Here is a 21,639-nt window from a genome sequence, read left to right on the forward strand (position 1 = left end):
CTGAATGTGGGGGTTTGAAGTGTCTCCCCCCCCCCCCCCTGTGATGTGGGCAATTTTTGTTGATTCATTGGGATTGGCATCTTGGGGTTTGAAGTATCTCCCCCCATTTGTGGGTGTTTGGCTATTTGATTGGGGTTTGAGGTTCTCCCTCCATTTGTAGGTATTAGGTTATTTGATTAGGGTTCAAAGTGTCTCCCCCCATTTATAGGTGCTTGGTAATTTGATTGGAGTTTAAAGTGTCTCCCCTCGTATGTTGGTGCTTGGTAATTTGATTGGGGTTTGAAGTCTCTCTCCCCATTTGTGGATGTTAGGTGATTTGATTGGGGTCTGAAGTGTCTTGTTGGTCGAAATGGGATTGTGATGTTGCAGCAACAGAGTATCTTTTATACTTACGAGCTTCAGTACCGTAATGGTAGTGATGGGCTTGGAACTGGAGCTACTGGCTTAAGTGTCGGCCTTAGGTTCTCTTTGCAGCCTTCCTTCAGGTCTTGACCAAATTCTCCTCTAATGACAGGCTTGGTCGGGTTAATCAAAGCTAGGTCCCCATCCACATCAATCAATCAACCAAACAAACACACACAACATGCAATGCAATTTTAAACGAGACCGGCCTAAAGGTAGGTTCCAAGTCATTACGTTGTAGGGTGGGTTTGTTGTTTCATTGTTTCCCATAGTTAGGACGTTATACCTTCCAACTTGTAATGTAATGAACATTGCGTTGGTCTAAACGGCATGGTTTGTCCTTTATAATCAACAGGAAATCATCCAGTGACTTTAGGCTATAAGTTGGCGAGTTCACCACTGGGTACCTGAATCTAATGAAGACTGGTGATCCATGGTTACTACCACAAATTGTTGAAAAGGGTGCATACATATTGTTTGGATGGCACACACTATGACAGTTAAGGAAAGCTTTTAACAAACAATACAAACAACAACATATCATACAACATCTCAACAAATATAAATAAACAAACAAACAACAATATCATGCAAAACTATACAAAAAACAAGGGTACGTATTTGGTTACTAAAGTCTAACACAAAACTTAGCCCTCGACATCCCCAATGAAGTCACCACTGTGAGAGACCAGAAAAGTGCCTCTAAAAAAAGAGAGAGATTTTTTAGTGCTTTTAATGGCACCTCTCTTTTTAGGTAAGTGGTGTGAAGTCACCACTTATTTTTTATACAAAAAAAAAAAAAAAACTAAATATAAAAAATACATGACTGAATTGTTTCCTTTCNTATTAAAAGGCGAAGTACCATTCTTGGCAATATTTTATTAAAAGCCCAAATACTATTTTAGCAATATTTTACAAAAGCCCAAATACTATTAAAAGCCCAAGTACTATTATTGGCAATATTTATCAGAAGACTCAAATACTATTAAAAGTCCAAGTACTTTTCTTAGCAATATTTTATCAAAATCTCAAATACTATTTTGGAAATATTTTATTAAAAGCCCAAATACTATTTTAGCAATATTTTACAAAAGCCCAATACTATTTGACACCTGGCTTAAGGTGACACAAATTGCCATAGAAACCTAGATACTAGTAGTAGATAACCAAAATCACTAGCCCTAATACATGTTCTAATCTCATTGGCTAAGGACAATCCAGCATTTAATACTAAGTTAGAACCTCCAACTGACATTACCTGAAATAGCAAATATTTCTTAAAGCTGGACATACCATTCTTGGCCAAATCCTAGGATAGATCTTATGAAGATTTATTACTAATTGAGACAAGTTTTAGCTGAGATTCTTTGCTAAATACTCCCTTAAATTCAACTATAAATAGAGCCCATCATCAACACACCAAGACACACCAATCTCTCATAAATCCTCTACTTACTCTCTTGCTCTAAAATCAACATTCTTAGTTCTTTAATGAGAATATGAGTTCTTAGTTTTCAAATTAGTAACTAAGCTCTTTAGTCCTTAGCTCATAAATACCCCTCATACCACTACCTATAAATACTTATCCATCCTCCAGTAGAAGATCCCAGCAATATAGATGTCTACTACTCATAAATAGCTAGATACTCTCTCACAACTTATCCATACTACCAAAATGACCTTACTACTCAATACATATACAATTATCATAAGCATAGCATGGCATAAAAAGTTATCTTGCTGCACTAACTGGAATCTCTCTCTCTCTTTCTCTCTCTTGCTAAACGATCTCCATCATTTACTGTTGGGATATTTCTTTGTTGTAGCGGACTTTTCCATTTGTAGGGAGCTCAACCAGTGTTAAGCAGAAGAAAGAAAGAAGAAGAATAAGAAGTAGCCAGAGTGAAGAAGAAATAAAGAAAGAAAAGAGATAAAAAAATAAAAAATAAAAAGAAGAAGAAGCTGAGCAAAGAACCCAGTGTGAAGAAGAAAAGAAAGAAAGATCAGAGAAAAGAGGAAAGAGAAAGAAATAAGGAAAAGAAGAAAGAAAGAAGAGAAGTATTAGCACAGAGAGAGAAAAAGTGAGGAAGAAAAAGATAAAAAGAGTGGTGGAGAGCACGTGTGGTCTAATAATGGGCCCCACACATTACCAAATGTTTGCGAAAATACCTATAACTCAGTTTTCATAATTTTGGAAAATCGTAAAACTTGTTTTCAATTCTCATCATTCTAACTCATTTTTTTGAGTTTTGAGTTATGAAAACTCAACTCAATAACTATGATTTTTTTTTTTTCAAAATAATATCATTTCTCAAACAACTTTGTTAGTTAGCAACGTTTCTAAATTATTTGGGAAATTAACATCTCGACTCTGAGAAACTTGAGTTTACTGTAGTAAATCGAGTCTCTTAAACTCGATTTTTGTGTGGAAATTGAGTTTTAGGGACTCAAGTTCCAGTTCCCCAATTCTAGTTCTTTCTGTTCTTCCTTCTTTTTCCTTTCTTAACACCCAAATCAAAAATTCAGAAAATACCCAAAACTCAAAGTCTTTGTTTCTACAAATCTGGTTTAAAGAGAGAGTAAGAATATGATTTTCTTTCTACCTAAATCAAAATTCAGAAATTCCCCAAAACCTAAAGGCTAGGGTTTCTACAAATCTAGTTGAGAGAGAGAGAGAGAGAGAGAGAGAGAGAGAGAGAGAGAATCCGAACCTTTGCTGGTGCGTTGCTGCATTTTTGTGGGTTGTGTTGCTACGTTCTTGTTGTGGTCATTGCTGCATTCTCACTTCAAACTGTTGCGTTGCTGTGTTTTTTGTGGGTTACGTTGCTGCGTTCTTGTTGTGGGCATTGCTGCGTTTTTTGTTGCTTGGAGTTGCTGGGTTTTAGTGTTGTTGTTCTGGATTTGCTTTAGGGAACTTGAGTCTTAAGGACTCGATTTCCATACAAATCGCATCTCCAAAACTCGAGTTCTGTGGAACTCGACTCTATCATACTCGATTTGCTTAGGGCATGTTTGGTAGACTGTAATAGGCACTGTAATTTAATAGTTATTCCTATGGTTTAGTTATTTTTTAGTTTGGTTATATTTTTATTACAAGGAATAATCATTCCTTATGAATAGCTATTCTTCAAAATGAGGAATAACTATTCATCTTTAAAAGGTTGTATTAGCTATTCCTTAGTAAGTGCAATAATTTCAAAACTTAATATATTTCCAAGTAAACAAACTTTCCATATACATCTAACAATTATAAAATAAAAAAATTATAAAAAATAACATATATCTCTCTTAAATTTAAAAATAACAATTTTTAAGAAAATATAATTGTATGAGTAAGAAATTTTCAAAAATAGATGTTAAAATTTCATTCTAATATTATAACTCAACCAAACTAATGAGTATGTTTAGTTGTTACATTACAACACATTTTATTCCTAGTAATAACGATTACAATTCTTATAGTAATTCCCATTCAGTGTACCAAACGTATCCTTAGTTTTCTAAATAGTTTGGAAATGTTGTTAACTAACGAAATAGTTTGAAAATACGTGTTATTTTGAAAAAAATCCCAATAACTAAACCAAACAGCATACTTTTAAGTGGGACTCACAATTTTTGAGTTTTGAGTGATAGAAATGAGTTATATAACTCAAAACTCATCAAACCAAGCACCGTCTAAATGACTCTTTTAAACCATTTTTTTTGTTTTCTATTTTGTAAGAAATAAAATTAAACTAAAAGGTATGAGATTTTAGAATTTGAGTACATAAGATTCTTTATGAAGTCGCCGGTTCGGTTGGTTGGTTACCATACATTGGGGAGTCAACGTAGATGGATATAAGTAGGCGTTATGGACGGTTGAGATGGGTAGACAAGTCATGCGTGCGGTGCGACTTCATATTTAGCACCATGTAGGTGAAGGTGCAGAACCGTATCTTAAATTATATAATACAACGTGGGGGGCTCAACCTCGATCAAAGAACAACGTGAGGGCTACTAGCCATATATTTCGTTTCATATATATATATATATCAACTACTACTGCAAACACATTAACAGGTATTACCTAGGCAAGTAATTGTTGCATTAATTCCGAGTCACGTTAGACATGAGGAAGTCGAACGTAGTCCTCCTAGCTTTGTTGGTTGGCATTCTCCAGTTGGAAGCGACCATTGCGACGGTCTTCAACTTCAACTACGGTGAGGCCCTTGACAAGAGCTTATTGTTTTTTGAGGCACAGAGATCTGGTAAACTTCCACCAACACAGCGAGTCACATGGCGGGCTGACTCGGGACTCAAAGATGGGTTTTCACAAGGGGTAAGGCTAATTTATTTTTTTGTTTTCTATTTTGTAAGAAATAAAATTAAACTAAAAGGTATGAGATTTTAGAATTTGAGTACATAAGATTCTTTATGAAGTCGCCGGTTCGGTTGGTTGGTTACCATACATTGGGGAGTCAACGTAGATGGATATAAGTAGGCGTTATGGACGGTTGAGATGGGTAGACAAGTCATGCGTGCGGTGCGACTTCATATTTAGCACCATGTAGGTGAAGGTGCAGAACCGTATCTTAAATTATATAATACAACGTGGGGGGCTCAACCTCGATCAAAGAACAACGTGAGGGCTACTAGCCATATATTTCGTTTCATATATATATATATATCAACTACTACTGCAAACACATTAACAGGTATTACCTAGGCAAGTAATTGTTGCATTAATTCCGAGTCACGTTAGACATGAGGAAGTCGAACGTAGTCCTCCTAGCTTTGTTGGTTGGCATTCTCCAGTTGGAAGCGACCATTGCGACGGTCTTCAACTTCAACTACGGTGAGGCCCTTGACAAGAGCTTATTGTTTTTTGAGGCACAGAGATCTGGTAAACTTCCACCAACACAGCGAGTCACATGGCGGGCTGACTCGGGACTCAAAGATGGGTTTTCACAAGGGGTAAGGCTAATTTATTTATATTTTCTACCAAAAAAAAAAAAAAAAGCCTAATTTATTTTTAATGCCAAATTAAACATATGAGAAGAGAAGTAGTAGTACCCAACTGCATGTTTTGGATTTGGCATATACAGTCATGTTGATGAGAGTCTTTAGGGCAATAATTAATCAAGTATATTAGAAAAATTTAGACATCACTTTTATGAAAAATATAAAAAGCCATCAATAAAATTAATTCATTTAATTGTTTTATTATTTTTCCATAAAATATATTTCTAAAAATAATTACTAAAGCAATGTTGTTATGGAATTCTTTAACATTTCCCTGTATATATGTATTTGCAGGTGGACTTGGTTGGAGGATATTATGATGCAGGCGACCATGTGAAGTTTGGGCTTCCAATGGCATTCAGTGTGACAATGCTTGCATGGGGAGCTATTGAGTACAGCAAAGAAATCAGAGAGTATAACCAAATGGGGAACACCTTATGGGCCATTAGATGGGGTACTGATTACTTCATCAAAGCTCATCCACAACCTAATGTTCTTTGGGGACAGGTAAGACTAGGAGGACACACAGTTTTTGGTCTCCTATTTCCTATGCCATCAATCCATGTTTGGTGACCACGGTGTATATATAACATTATATAACTACAAAATAACCTTGAATTTTATTGAATTAATTTTAGTTTTAAATAATTATAAAATAAACGTTGATTAAGATAATAAGTCATCCCATAATAATTCAAATTGATAAACTGCCAAATAAAATACTAAAAAATATTCCAAAAAATATAAAAAGTTAAGAAATTGTGAATTCAAACGCATATATTATATCAATAGTTGGGACTAGGAATGATTCGATCGATCGTTTGATTAAGGAAGTTATTAATAAGATGGATTTAGTAGTGTTTGATTGATATAAATTTGTAAATAATTAATAATCTGCAGGTGGGTGATGGGGCCTCTGATCACTATTGTTGGGAGCGTGCTGAAGATATGACAACTCCAAGGAATGGTTACAAGCTTGATGCAAATAATCCTGGTTCGGACCTTGCCGGTGAAACTGCTGCTGCCTTGGCTGCATCTGCCATAGCTTTCAAGCCTTATAACTCATCCTACTCTAATCTCCTCTTGGTACACGCCAAACAGGTGAGTACGTACGTACGTACGTGTATTGTATTGATGATTAGCAGCCTCTCTCGACAGATCGATAATCTTCAATTTTGTTGCAGCTTTTCTCATTTGCAGACAACTTCAGAGGCCTGTACGACGACTCTATCCCGTCTGCTAAGCAATTCTACACGTCATCAGGTTATTCGGTTAGTAAAATAATAATTCATTGGCTCTTTCTAATCTTCATTCTCATACTTTTGTTTTTGTATATTATTCTGAATCAACTATTTGGTGAAGGATGAGCTATTGTGGGCTGCTGCCTGGCTGTATGAAGCAACCAATGATGTGTACTACTTGAAGTATGCAGTGGACAACGCTGTATACTTGGGTGGAACTGGATGGGCAGTAAAGGAATTCTCTTGGGATAACAAATATGCCGGCGTACAGATCCTTCTTTCAAAGGTCAAATTTTTATAATCCAAGACCTCCATTTTAGAGTTAAATTAAAACTCTTCTCTTTTTTAACACCAAATGGAAGTGAACATTGAAAGATGTTAAGCTCAAATGTATTAGATATGTATGTTTTAATAAATTTGGACGTTCATCAGCTTGTTTAATTAGCATATTTTGTTTATTAACTACAGTCTTTGGTAAAGAGGTCAATTTCCGTCACCAATTAACTGCAAGTTTTAGTTGAATTAGAAATCATAATACTAATTATTAATTAAGACTAACTGGAAGTCATTGATTTGCAGGTACTGCTGGAGGGAAAAGGCGGTGCCTTCACTAACACGCTAATGCAATATCAGGCAAAGGCAGACTACTTTGCCTGTGCTTGTCTGCAAAAAAATGATGGCTACAATGTCTACAAAACTACTGGTTTGTATTTGAATTTAGAATGTCACTGTGACCCAATTCTAGAGAAATTTTCACTAATCTTATATAAGAACTTTAACTGATAAATTTGAGTCTTTTCTTATCTCTTAATTAAATGGATTCCTTTCCTTGTACGTTTCGTTCATTCATCAGGGGGCTTATTGTACGTTCGTGAATGGAACAACATGCAGTATGTCTCATCTGCTGCTTTTCTTCTTGCTGTACACTCTGAATACCTTTCTGCAGCCAACGCCAAGCTCACTTGCCCAGAAGGCCTAATTCAACCTCAGGAGCTCCTCAATTTTGCAAAGTCACAGGTACATATATCTTCATTTGAATTTTCATTTCTTTTTGAGTAATATGACGTTTACAACAATAATTTTCACAATTTTTTTCACAGCTAGCAACTGCATTCTTACGAGGTATATCATTATTGAAGTAACATCACTTTTATTTTAACCCCGTCATTGGAAAAAGTATATTATGAGATGATCTTTCTCTCATAACATGCGTGGTTTCCACATGCTGTGAGATAATGGTTTTATGAAACCAACTCATGAGATACCCTCTCTAACTATTGACATCCTCTTACTAGCACAAGTCATAATATGCCACTATCTCAACATATATGAAAAATAATGGGAAAGTTGTAGTGCCCCTGGACTTTATGTTCTTTTAATCAACAAGACTTTATATTAATTCTCAATTGGTTGGTTTTGCAGGCTGACTACATCCTAGGTAATAACCCTAAGTCCATAAGTTACTTAGTTGGTTACGGACCAAATTATCCAACTCATGTTCACCATAGAGGCGCTTCCATTACCTCTATACACATACTCCATTCTGTGGTTGAATGTGTGCAAGGTTTTGAGGCATGGTATTATAACCCTCAAGGAAATCCTAATGTGATATATGGAGCGCTGGTGGGCGGTCCTACTCAGAATGATGACTTCTCTGATGACCGGTCCAATTATGAAGAAACCGAACCCGCACTTTCTGGCAATGCTCCTCTCATAGGTCTCTTTGCTAAGCTTCAAAGTGTACAAGGAATTCCAGGTGAGAACCCATTGGAGGATCATATATACTTGTTTTTATATAAATAATCTTACATAAATGGAAAATTGTATCATCTAAATTTTTTTTCTTTTAGTTAACAAATTTATGCGTATGCCCATTGCTATCATGTTCATAATCTGATGGTTTATGGTTAAACATACACTCATTGTTATAACTCTGATGAGATATTTTAACATGGCAGGCCCCTATAACACAAAACTACCAGCGGTCCACCAAACAACAAAAAGTGAGTAATAGAAACTAATCTCTCTCTCTCTCTCTTATCGTCAATTAGCACTTCCTAGCACTATTTCCCAAGGAAATTAGGCTTAAAAAATGAAAAATTAGAATCCTAATCTGCTATTTACCACGCCTTAATTAATGGCTGCATCAAATTGGTTCACGTATATATGGTGCTAATTTACTTCCTTTTTGAACTTACAGGTACCTATCCTCCCAAAGCACAAGCACCAGCACCAACACCGGACACAAAATCATCAAGTGAGTACTATGAACTTAATTTTCACCAAAAAATTAGAAATTAATAAGAAAATGACCACAACAGTAAAGGACGGAAAAATCAACAATCAACATAAATTAATAAATCCCATGACTCTCTATGCCACAACTCACGAGGTAATTAACTCTAATATAGGTGCCAATACCATGGATATTCTTCTTGCAACGCTGGCCTCTTACCTTCTACTTTTGATTATGATTTGAAGCATAATGGCTAAAGGACTCAACAAATTCAAGCTGGAAAATATCCCATATATATTTTAACAAGAATCCTATGGAACATGCTAGTTTTCTGCATGTAGCATACTTATGTAATCTTAACTGTTATTGGGGTAGTTTTTATAATACCAACATTTAAAATTGATTTCAAATGTTTCTTTTATCAAAGTGTGATTTTTTTATCACCTTACATTCTTAGTGCGATAGTCACCCCACAAATATAAGTGCTTATAGGTGAGGGGCAAAGATCGAGACTCAAGTCTCTAAAAGAGAGTACACATATACACTTAAATTAAGTTAGAGTAGAATTTCTATCTTGTTAAAAAAAAAAGTGTGCTTTTTTTTTTTTAATTAAAAAAAACAGTTAAAAATATTATAAAAATAAACCTAAATTTAGAGGCACCCTTTAATCATATGATGTTACGAATTTTTTCACAGATGCTCCTGTTCAATTCCTTCACTCCATAACTAGCACATGGACTATAGCACAAAGTGCCTATTACCGCCACAAGGTAATAATAAAGAATACATCACAGAAGCCAATTGCTGATCTTAAGCTGTTGATTGAAAACCTCTCAGGCCCTCTTTGGGGTCTCTCTCCTACTAATGTAAAGAACATCTATGAGCTTCCTCTGTGGCAAAAGGTCTTGAACCCAGGCGCAGAGTGCATTTTTGTTTACATTCAAGGCGGTCCTCAAGCTAAGCTTTCAGTTCTAAGCTACCATTAACTATTCCAAGGAAGTAATAGAAATTTCAAGCTTTCTATGGGTTAAGAAAAAACGTATACTTCGGATACATGGAGATGGACTTCTTTTTTCTTTTTCTTTTTTTGAATTATCACCATAGGATTAGTTATTTTGGTCAATGTAACCCTTATTTCAAGGAAAGAAACATCACTGTACATTGACGTTTACAGGTTCTATAAGCTTTAACTTCGAAAATGCTTTCTACCAAAAAAAAAAAAAATCGACAGTACGAAAGATGTAACTGTTTTGGGATATGCTTTTGGAACTTGGGCTCACTTATGGAACTGTAAGACCTTCATTTTGCTCTATAACAATTTAAGAGAACTCGTTCGCCTTCTAATTGGATCGCTCTTTCATTTTTATTAGTTATTGGCCTGTGCATTGCTCAATTTTTGTAATAACTGGAAAAAAAAAAAAGTAGAATTAACAGCTTAAAGTAAATACTTTAATAATAGATTATAATAAAATAAACATTTACAGAAAATAGTAGTAAAAACAAGTTTTTTCATGCAGGAATTAATGAATGTTAAGATTTGATGACTAGGAAGGTAAGGGAAATCTAAAGGGAATTTGAAAGCTAGTAAAATAAGTTCTAAATACAACTGAAATGGACAACCCCTTTTATAAGTAATATAAGCATTATTTAAATAGTTTATAATGAATAGTAACTTTTTTTTTAACTAGCAGATCTTCAATAGGGTTATCAGTATGTACAAACAATAGTTATGCAAGCAATGTTCTTAGCAATTTTATCGGTATGTGTCAGCAATAGTGATGCAAGCAATGATCTCAACAATTTCGTCGGTTTGTGTCGACAATATCATCTTCTACTAAGTCTGGAGTAGTAATTGAGTCATGACCAAATAGAGTCTAATCATAGGGATAACAGGGATTATCATCTTTAGCAATAGAGACTTTGGAGGATGCCTCGAACTCATCATCTGAAATAACATTATCTTCGTTGTCTAGAAGGACTGCTTTAATAAGGCAATCAAATCTCTTTTCTTAAGTCCATCAATGTGGACGTAAGGGGGAATCAAATGAGTCGCCACCTAGTTTTTGCAATGAACTAGGTACCATATATATAGTGTCCTCTTGAGAAAGGACATTTTGATCTTACTATCAGAGATATGGGTTTGGGGTTAAGGTACGGTCTTGGGAAGGTGTTAGGCACCTAAAACTGCCCAACTCTAAGGTTGGCTTCTATCATTGTGTCTTATGTCTTAACCTTATTAAAAGCGTACTTAAAACTTGTATCTAACTCACACACACACTAACATACATCTAACAATCAACATGGCATCAAACATCCCTAACTATACATCTATCATGCTTATCAAACAAAGCCTACCATACATCTAATCATTTTTCAACACAACCCTATCACCATATCGCATCATAGCATCATATATCATATCCATCTGAGGGGAGAAAATTGCTTTTTGCCCCTTTCTGAAAAAAAATCTAGCATTTTGCCATCTTTCTCAAACTAATTAGGGAAATGCCCCTCTTTTGAAAATCGAGTTTCTGAAAATCGAGTTAGGCCCTATAGCGGCGTTTTTAGGGACCCTATAGTGACGTTTTAAGGACCTATAGTGACGTTTTGTAACTCGATTTTCATAAAATCGAGTTACAAGCAATTTTTTTTTCTTTTTTTTTTTTACCTATAACTCGATTTTATGAAAATCGAGTTACAAAACGTCACTATAGGTCCTTAAAACGTCACTATAGGGTCCTTAAAAACGTCGCTATAGGGCCTAACTCGATTTTCAGAAACTCAATTTTCAAAAGATGGGCATTTCCCTAATTAGTTTGAGACATAGAGCAAAATGCTGGATTTTTTTTCAGAAAAGGGCAAAAAGCAATTTTGTCCCCATCTGAGGCAGAAACATCAAGATCAAAGGTAGAAGCAAAGCCAAACAAAACATGCAATCATCCAAGGCATCAAAATCACAATCATAACTTCAAACCTAAGCAAGATCATATCACAAATGTATGTACATTACAAATGCTTGACTCACCTTCACTTACCTTACAGCAACTTAGCACCTATGGCATTTATGCATGAGCATGTGAATGCATGTACCTAGCATTAAAGCAATACAACATAAGATAAACCCTAATTCTAACATGTGAAAGAAAACAAGCAATTAAACAAGTGAAATAGAAGCCTTGAAAGCATAAAAATACGAAAAAGAAGCTATACAAAAGCATACATGTGAAGGCAGAAACAAAAACAGAGAAATAAAATTTAGGGTTTCTAGACAAGTTCATGCACACGCATGAACAAGCCTCAAACAATACATTTCATTTTTGAGATGAGTGCCTGAAATTTTTTATATTTCAACATTGAAAGTTAGCTTTTGGTTTTTTTTACCATACATTTCAATTTAAAATGTCGTTTTTCCTTTTTCCTAGTCAAATACTAGTATGTGCGACGGCTTTTACAGCTCATTATCTCTTTTCATTTTGAGATTTACATTTGTTGTGCTCTTTAATTAAAAACATAAAAAATAAAGGTGGGAAGAGATATAGGCACAAGTCTATGCAAGTATCAAGACCATCAAGACTATTGACCAATTATTCATGACAAGTTTAAAAATCTATTTACAACAATCACACATAATTTTCAAGATTTCTCTCACAAAGATATATGTGCATACTAACAAGTTAAGCTCGTAAATGCACTACGCCATTAGTACGAACGTATTAGGCCAAACTCACATATGATATACACAACACAAGCGATCAAGGTTGAATACAATAAATTTTATCCTAACACAAACTTTGTAAGGCTAAATTTAATCAACCATTATGTTAGCTTTATTCCTTACCAAATTTGCTTGTATTTTAGTATTTAGAAACTCTATATTTAGGTGGGAATTATGTAATGATAGTGTGTGAGAAAGTGTGAAGAAAAACTCAAGTTTGTGCACTCAGCAAGTGGCTCGCGACTAGATCTCGCGGCTTGCAAGTTGCCAAAAGTGGTACACGCGTAAAGCATGCAGAGGAGTTGAACAGTCACGCCAGTTAGAGCACTACAAGACAAAAAGTCCAAACTGACCATTCAACTAACTCGTGGCTTGAACTCGCGACTCAATCAAGTCGCGAGGCCAAGTTGCCAATCCACTCTATTTTGGAAAAACTGACTCTTCGCATTCCATTCTCACACCAGTATAAATACTCCTTATACCCATGAAATGTAGAGAGCTTCCAGAGAGAATTTTGAGAGAGAAACCCTAGAGAAAAACAAGATTGACTCATCTACAATCTTCATCCTTATTTCTTCAAATTCCTCTACTCTCACCATCTCCATTGTTACATCCTTGAGAGGTACACTTAGCCAAATCATTTTCTCACCATACTCATATCTATAAGAAGGTTGTTTGATGCTGGGGAAGTAGTTAGGAAGGAACCAATTGATATTGGTTGATGCTATGGGCTATAGCGGAATCTGGTAAGCTAAAGAAGACAAAGGTTCGGCGCAACCTCATTGGAGCAAGAAGTTTTGAGGACTTAGGTACACTGGGTAAATTAGGCTTGGAGGGTCTTCTACTGTTCATATATCCCAACTTCATTATTTAGTGGATTATTGACCACTTGGAAGGCAGAGGAGAGGTTTTACACCGAGGACTTCGGTTTCCTCTTCAATAACACATCGCTATATTGTCTTTGTGTTTGCATCTCTCTTCTCTTAATCTTTGCCATTTAATTTCTACTGTGGATGTGGTTTTATTTGGTTTAGATTATGTTATCAATTCTGTTTTAGCTTATTTACATTTTCCGCACGTACATTGTTTGTTAATAAGTTTGAATTGGTAATTTGTAATTTGGTAGTCTAAACGTTCAAGGGTATTTTACACACATTTTGAACATTCAATTGGTATCAGAGCAAGTGCACTCTTTGTAGTTTAAATACCTTAGTACGATCCTTGACCCCAACAAGAGTCAAGTGATCTGTGAACGGAAAGAAAACGAAAGGACATAACATTTTTTGTAGGCAAGGAAAAGAACCTTAAAATATTCTTTTGTAAACGTTCTCTCTTTGCTTTTCCTTTTCAACAAGGTTTCTGTTTCTGAATCTTGAATCTTCTTAATGATATGGAAAGTCTATCTCATCATCCATTCTCTTAGGTTGAAAGAAAGCCAAAGAAAGAAGCCGGTGCTAACATATATGCCTTTCTTTCTTTTGACAACTGGTAATGCCCGAACTAAAGAGTCCCAGTTTTTTTCTTTTCTTTCGTACTTCTTCCCTTCCTAGTTAAGAAACCTCCCTTTCTATGAATTTATTAAAGGGTTGATGATATAATATATTAATGCATGCAGAGATGATATAAGAAGAAATGATGATGAAAGAGAAAGGAGAGAGTTCAAAGAAGATGAGAGGAGTTGCTAATGATGATCATGGCTTTACTGAAATTGTGCTCTCTTGGTCCCTTGAACAAATTGAAAATAAAGACCTTTTCAAGGACCAGGTTTATCTTCTTCTTTTGGTTTACTTCTTTATTACAATCTCACTTGATTTTATTGCAAATTTTACCATAATTTTTTAATTGTGCTTACAAAAAAAGAATATATATATATATATATATATATATTTTTTTTTTTTTCTTTTGAGAAATAGCTTGCAAAAGAAGAATATATATATATATATATATTTTTTTTTCTTTTGAGAAATAGCTTGCAAAAGAAGATAGTATGTGTTTGATTTTTTTTTTTTTTGGTGGGCTTTATTATTTCAGGCCCAAGTCCATTTCAGTTTCCTCTAAAGACAAAAGCTTCTTTTGGCATTTCATTTTCTTCCACCTAATAATACAAATTTTGGAAAAACCTACCAAAATTTTGAATTATATTAATGGGTTTGTTATTATTATTTATTTTTTGCTAATTCGATATTTACTACAATGGGAAGGGGGATTTGAATCCTGTTTCTCCTTAGAGGAGTGCAAACAATGCTACTGAAATAGTTGTTTAATGAAGAGGGGAGGGGGATTTAAATTTATGGAGTCCACTCCATTATTAATGGGTTAATAAAATGAAATAGTTGTTTAATGTTTTAGTCATAGTCCGTATATAATGGGACAAATATACATGATATAGAATATATACAATATGGAATATACTATAAGCGTTTCATACTTTCATTTGTTTTTGAATGTTCAAATAGTGTATAAAACACTATGAACGTTAAGACCCCAAATTACAATATTATCAATTCAAGCCAAATGTCAAACAATATATGCGAGAAATGAACACAAGCTAATCACAGAATTGATAAACAATCTAAACCAAATAAAATCACATTCACAGTAGAAATTAAATAGCAAAGATTAAGGGAAGAGAGATGCAAACACATGGACAACACAGCGATGTGTTATCGAAGAGAAAACTGAAAATCTCAGCATAAAACCTCTCCACAGCCCTTCAAGTGGCCAATAATTCACTAGAAAATGTAGTTGGGATACATGAATAGTAATAGACCCTCCAAGCCTAATTTACCCCGTGTACCTAAGCCTTCTAAGCTTCTTACTCTAATGAGGTTACGCCGAAATTTTTTCTTTTCTAGCTTAACGGATTCCGCTATAGCTTATAGCATCAACCAATAACCATTGGTCCCTTCCTAATTGCTTCCCAAAACACCAAAAAGTCTTTTCACAGATGTGGGTATGGTGAAAAAAGGATTTAAATAAGAACCTCTCAAGGATGTAACAATGGAGAAGGTGAGAGTAGAGGAGCCTCTATGAAAAGATTGTGGATGAGTCAATCTTTTTTTTTTTTAGGTTTCTCTCTCAAAATTCTCTTTAGAAGCTCTTTACATTTCGTGGGTATAAGGGGTATTTGTACTAGGATGAGAAAGGAATGTGAAAAGTTAGTTTTTCCAAAACAGAGCAGGCTGGCGATTTGGCCTCGCGACTTGACTGAGTCGCGAGTTCAAGCCGCGAGCTAACTGAATGGCCAGTCTGGAGTTTTTGTCCTGTAGTGCAATAGCTGGCATGACGGTTCATCTTTTCTGCATGCTTCGCTCATGTGCATCATCTGGCAGCTTGCCAATCGCGAGCCACCCGCGAGATCCAATCGCGAGTCCCTGCTTCACTCCACATTCTTGAGCATTTCTTCACACTCTCTCACACACTACCCTTACATGATTTCCACCTAAATACAAGGTTTCTAAGTGCTGAATTACAAGCAAATTGGTTCGGAATAAAGCCAACAAGATGGTTGATTAAATTCAACCTTATAGTTTAATGAAATATAAAAATCATTTTAAACATAAAAAATGAAATGAAAAAAAAAAAGGCCTAAATTGATTCACATACTGGTACATTAATGGCTATATATTAGATTATTTCTTTTAATACATTCCAATTTAATAGGGTAGTTATGTTATTTTAATTTTAATTTGTATGATATTATTGAACATTTAATTTAGGACACCAATTAGGTAATATAATATATTAAATATATTTTATATTTTTAATTGTGTTATTAAGCAAATTAAAAAATTATTTGTAGTTTGATTTTTTATTTACTACCGTGTGTGTGTGTTTATGTGTGTATATAATGATCCATATTATAGAAAAATTATAATAAACTAATAAAGAAATTTTTTTTAAGATTATAAATAAAAAATGAGAACGTTGATGCTTATATAAAATAATTCAAGATTATAATTTATTTTTTTTTTGTTTAATTAAGGATGTAGCGGTTGTTTTCCCCAAGCTATCTATTCTAATGTATATTCAATTAAGAATGCGGTACAAAGTTTCTTGGTAGATATTACAGCCTTTAAACATGGCGGTGTTTGTTCTAACCAAATATCCAAATTAAGTGTAGAATTTTACAAGCATTTTCGACACTCTCTTGGGCAGCCTTGTTGTACACTCTGCTGTTAGAGTGAAAGCTTGAGTTGGTCTAGGTTGTAGCATTACTTTATTATTATTTAAAAAAAAAAATTAAAAGAAGATATAGATTGAGAAGACAAAACTACATTCTTGTTCTTGTCATTTTTCTTGAAGGAAGAAGTAACCACAAGAAAATTAGTATCTTGTAAAATTTATATTAATTGCAAAGTGTCCTAAAGTTTGCATCCTTATTGTAAATTGGGTGTTTTATGGAGAATATAAGTGAGCTTACCAGCTTATAAACCTCCATGGAATTTCTTTGTTTGTCTTTTTTGAATTAATCCTTTGTTTTCATTCTTTATAGGTTGAAAAGATTCCACAGACCTTTGAATCAGTTCACCAGTATTTTCGTTCATATGTTTACCCTTTATTGGAAGAAACTCGTGCACAATTGTATTCAAGTATGGACATTATATCAAGAGCACCTTTTGCTGAAGTAATTGCATTTGATGAATCTAAGCCATACGGAAATAATTTGTATGACCTTAAGGTTGATAACTGGAGAAACCGATTCGGTGATCGTAGCAAGGAGCCTTACAAAACATTGCCTGGAGATATTTTTGTTTTAGCAGATGCTAAACCTGAGCATGTTTCTGATTTACAAAGAATAGGAAGGTCATGGACTTTTGCGGCAGTCACTAAAATTCCAGAGGATGATAGTGATGATAATACTACATCTACTAGCTTTAAAGTCAAGGTTTTGAAAGACATTAACGTTGATGGTGGGATCCAGAAATCATTGTTTGTTGTTTTCATGATAAATACAATCACTAACAAGAGAATATGGAATGCTCTGCACATGTATGGAAATCTGAAGATTATTAAGAAAGTCTTGTGCACTAGTTCTTTGGTAAGTAAATTGGGTATGAATGTTGAAGATTTAATACCACTGAGTTTGCATTCATCTTGTTGCAACAATAGAATACTTAGCATGGGTTATTGTGTACTGATTATATTATTTTAATAATTATTTGAAAAAATGCTATGCTTATGAAAAAGTAATTATTTTTGTCAAAATATTTTACTTTAGAAGGATTAAGAAGAAGATACAAATTTTGTGACAAAAGATGTTCTTTTCGTTGATCCTTAAGCAACTGTGCTTATTAGTTATAATGCCAATGGGAGTTCCTACTTTTTGTCTTTTACAAGCTGGTAATAGTATTCCCCATATACAGCAGCTGGGCGTTTAAACTGTTGTGACAATAATATGGTTTGACTTTATTAGCCTTCTGTTTCTCTCCCTCCTTTACCAAATTTTGGCTAGGAAATGTCATGCACATGTATCTCCTTAATTTATTTGTAAGTCAATTGCAGCAAGAGAAACTTGCTTTAATTTTTCTTTATTTATGCTTGTTTTACTGACATTTGTTGTGTAGACTTTCTTTAATTGTTTCCCATTTCTCATGTTGCACAACAGAATGAGGAAGACTGTGATCTCTGTTCTGTACAGAGTGATGGCAGCGGGGGTGAGATATTTGCAACGAGAATTACTCCAAAACTGAATGAATCCCAAATTGATGCTATCCTGTCTTGTCTTCGTAAGATGCATTGCAACCACAAGTTGTCTGTGGAACTTATATGGGGTCCGCCTGGTACTGGCAAAACAAAAACCACTAGTTCCCTACTCTTTACCCTTCTAAGAATGGGATATAGAACTCTTACTTGTGGCCCAACAAATGTTGCAATTACAGAAGTGGCTTCGCGCGTCCTAAAGCTGGTGAAAGAATCTTTTGAAACAAATATAAGAATTGATGCTTTGTTTTGCTCATTCGGAGACATACTCTTATTTGGGAATAAGGAGCGGCTCAAAGTTGGTTCTGAGATGAAAATGATATATTTGGATTATCGGGTCCAAAAGCTTACTAAGTGCTTGGGGCCTCTGACTGGTTGGAGGCATTGTTTTGCTTCAATGATTGATCTTCTTGAAGATTGTGTTTCTCAATTTCACATCTTCTTGGAAAATGAATTTATCAAAGAGAGAGAACAAAACAATGAAAAAGAAATTAAAGAGATAGAAAGTAGGGATGAAACTGATGGTGGCGAGGGGAAGTGCAATTCATTTCTTGATTTTCTGAGAAAAAGATTTGCTGCTACTTCATCACCACTCAAAAATTGTCTTCTAGTCTTTTGTACACATTTACCCAAGAAATACATTCTTGAGCATAATCTCCAAAACATTTTTCCTCTTATTGGCCTACTTGAGTCCTTTGAAACCTTGTTATTTCAAGATAATGTGGAATCCGAAGCACTGGTGGAGCTTTTTTCAAATTCAGAAGTAGGTGAAAATATTTCTGAGCCATTTATGGATGTACCATTCCTGCTGTATGCAAGAAGAAAAGAATTCCTTTCACTTCTAAAAAAACTTCAGTGTTCATTTAATGAACTTGATCTTCCAAGCACTATGAACAAATGGTCAATAAAGGAGTTTTGTTTCAAAGTAGCTTCCTTAATTTTTTGCACTGCTTCAAGTTCTTATAAGCTCCATGCAGTGGCAATGGACCCACTGAACATTCTGGTTATTGTTGAAGCTGCACAATTAAAGGAGTGTGAGTCAACCATTCCCCTGCAACTTCCAGGTTTGAGGCATGCTGTCCTCGAAGGTGATGAGCGCCAATTACCAGCAATGATTGCAAGCAATGTATGTAAATGCTATTTGGTTTTTCTTTCATATTGATATTTTTGTTTACATGTGAATTAGTTTTTTTTTTAATATTCTTTCAGAATCTTTTAATTTCCTTTTGTAGATTTCTGAGGAAGCTGGTTTGGGAAGAAGTTTGTTTGAGAGGTTGAGCTCATTGGGTTACTCGAAGCATCTTCTTGATATTCAGTACCGAATGCATCCATTTATAAGTTTTTTCCCAAATTCACATTTTTATGGCAACCAGATTTTAGATGCTCCAAATGTCAAAAGAAAAAGCTATGAAAAACAATATCTTCCCGGTCCGATGTTTGGTCCCTATTCTTTCATAAATGTAATAGATGGTAGGGAAGAGAGGGATGATTTTGAGCGTAGTTGGAGAAACATGGTTGAGGTTGCTATTGTGACAAAAATACTGCTGAATTTATACAAAGGTAACTCCTGTTGAAGTCTTATATTCTTATGCCCATCTCAAGATTGTCTTTATTTTTTTTAAAATAAGTTCAATCAGCTTTATGTTGCTAATGGGCTAATTCTACAATTGGTGTTGTATTTTCTAAAGAAAAATTATTGACCTTGATGCTATATTATTCTTCAATTAAACTTAATTCTTTCTACTCTATAATCTTATGACTTTTTAAAACATTCAATTCATTGATTTGATTCTGTATAAACTGATTTGATTGATCTCTAATTCCCTAGAAAATACAAACAGGAGGAAGTTTATAAGTTTTGTCAAATTGACTTTGTTATACTGTATAAAATGAGCAATTGCAAATGTAAAAAACTCTACTGAGAAATCTTATAAGTTGTGTCATTGTTGCTCATCTTTTTTTTTCTTAATAAATATTTTCTATAAATAAGGATAATTTAATTAAAAGAAGAAGAGGGGGAAGGCTCTGGCACATCTCTATCCTCAGGAATAGAGACCCAAGAGGGAAGAGAGTAGATGGTGAGGGTCCCATCCCACATACAAAAGCTGGCCCAATGCGCAATATTGTGTGCTAAAAGGTTTACATGTCTGCTGCCAAGGAAATTGCCAAACTAGCAGCAGCAGCTTCACCTAGCAGAGAGTCTAAATCTAGTAGCACTTTGGAATAGGCAGAGATTATATCACCCTTATGACCTTATCATTTCTACAAACTGCTGCAGCAATAGAGAAGTTGGGTGGGGTGGCAACATCAAAGTTAACTTTGTGCCAACCTAATTGAGGTCCTAACAGTAGATTCAAAAGAGTGCAGTCTCCTAAGCAGATTGATGGTCTCTGAAATTTCTAAATACTTCTGATACTTTTTTAAGTGGTTCCAGAGTGCAGCCTTCAACCAAAGGTTGGTTTCTAACCCACCAAAATTTTTCAAACAATGTGGACCATCTTCTTCTCTTAAGTTCAAGTATTTGTAGGGAGAGATTACCTTTTTGATCAGCTCACTAGTAGATAGAATTACAAGCATGCTTAGGTTGATTGGCCAGTTTGAGCAACTCACAAATGATTGTGAAAGGGCAGTCAAGTAGGAGATGCTCTAGTGTTTCAGCTAGCTGGTTGCACAACACACAGAGGGTGTCAGCCAGGTTGAGGTCACCTGCTATTCAAAACAGATTTAATGGGGATACGGAGCTTGGATATTCTCCGCACTAAGTCATTGTTGCTCATCTAGCAATATTCATTTTGATCAATTTAGATCATGAACATTTTTACCAGAGAGTAAGTTTATTCTGAAGATGTCTGGACTGGATCATTTATTGGAGTCAAAAGGAGTGCGAAAGTCAGCGTATTAAATCTTTTAAAAGACTGCAAAGAACACATTTTTTTATTATTTAGGATAATCATCTTATGTCTTTATCCTTTGAGAAACAGGCACCTAAACTTTTTTTCCCCCCTGTTTTGGCTTTTGCTTTGATTACAGCATGGGTTGGCACTAACTCAAAACAGAATCTCAACATTGGTGTAATATCTCCTTATGCTGCTCAAGTAGTTGCAATTCAAAAAAGACTTGGACGGAAGTATGATGACCTTGATGGATTTACAGTGAAGGTCAAGTCAGTAGATGGGTTCCAGGGTGGGGAGGAGGACCTAATTATAATATCAACAGTAAGATCTAATACTCATGCATCAGTTGGGTTCACATCGAATCTGCAACGAACTAATGTTGCTCTTACAAGGGCTAGGTAATATTTTATGTAAGTTTTTTGAAGAAGTTTGCCTTTGATTCTAGTT

The 21,639-nt window shown here is 34.8% G+C and overlaps 2 protein-coding genes across 2 annotated transcripts; both read left to right on the plus strand.

The window, feature by feature from the left end:
• Positions 1–5,083: 5,083 nt before the first annotated feature.
• Positions 5,084–10,225, plus strand: LOC112028806 (endoglucanase 5). The gene is made up of 11 exons (XM_024061497.2): positions 5,084–5,355; positions 5,698–5,910; positions 6,304–6,504; positions 6,588–6,674; positions 6,766–6,930; positions 7,224–7,347; positions 7,498–7,661; positions 8,067–8,400; positions 8,603–8,647; positions 8,845–8,901; positions 9,577–10,225. The coding sequence occupies exons 1-11, from the start codon at positions 5,146–5,148 to the stop codon at positions 9,864–9,866; spliced, it is 1,890 nt and encodes a 629-aa protein (XP_023917265.2). The 5' UTR covers positions 5,084–5,145; the 3' UTR covers positions 9,867–10,225.
• Positions 10,226–14,227: 4,002 nt separating this feature from the next.
• LOC112028798 (uncharacterized) lies at positions 14,228–19,872 on the plus strand. Its single transcript, XM_065773619.1, has 4 exons — positions 14,228–14,359; positions 17,091–17,636; positions 18,204–19,424; positions 19,531–19,872. Exons 1-4 carry the CDS (start codon positions 14,228–14,230, stop codon positions 19,870–19,872), a joined length of 2,241 nt encoding a protein of 746 aa, XP_065629691.1.
• The last annotated feature ends 1,767 nt before the right edge of the window (positions 19,873–21,639 follow it).

The sequence above is a fragment of the Quercus suber genome, unplaced genomic scaffold (assembly GCF_002906115.3).
Source record: "Quercus suber isolate HL8 unplaced genomic scaffold, Cork oak 2.0 scaffold_77, whole genome shotgun sequence".
NCBI lineage: Eukaryota > Viridiplantae > Streptophyta > Magnoliopsida > Fagales > Fagaceae > Quercus > Quercus suber.

Coding starts and splice junctions, on each gene's coding strand:
- LOC112028806 (XM_024061497.2), top strand. CDS start 5,146: ATGAGGAAGTCGAACGTAGTCCTCCTAGCTTTGTTGGTTGGCATTCTC. Junction 7,348..7,497: donor CAATGTCTACAAAACTACTG/GTTTGTATTTGA, acceptor TTCATTCATCAG/GGGGCTTATTGTACGTTCGT. Junction 8,648..8,844: donor GGTCCACCAAACAACAAAAA/GTGAGTAATAGA, acceptor TTGAACTTACAG/GTACCTATCCTCCCAAAGCA.
- LOC112028798 (XM_065773619.1), top strand. CDS start 14,228: ATGATGATGAAAGAGAAAGGAGAGAGTTCAAAGAAGATGAGAGGAGTT. Junction 14,360..17,090: donor AAGACCTTTTCAAGGACCAG/GTTTATCTTCTT, acceptor CATTCTTTATAG/GTTGAAAAGATTCCACAGAC. Junction 19,425..19,530: donor CAGCAATGATTGCAAGCAAT/GTATGTAAATGC, acceptor TTCCTTTTGTAG/ATTTCTGAGGAAGCTGGTTT.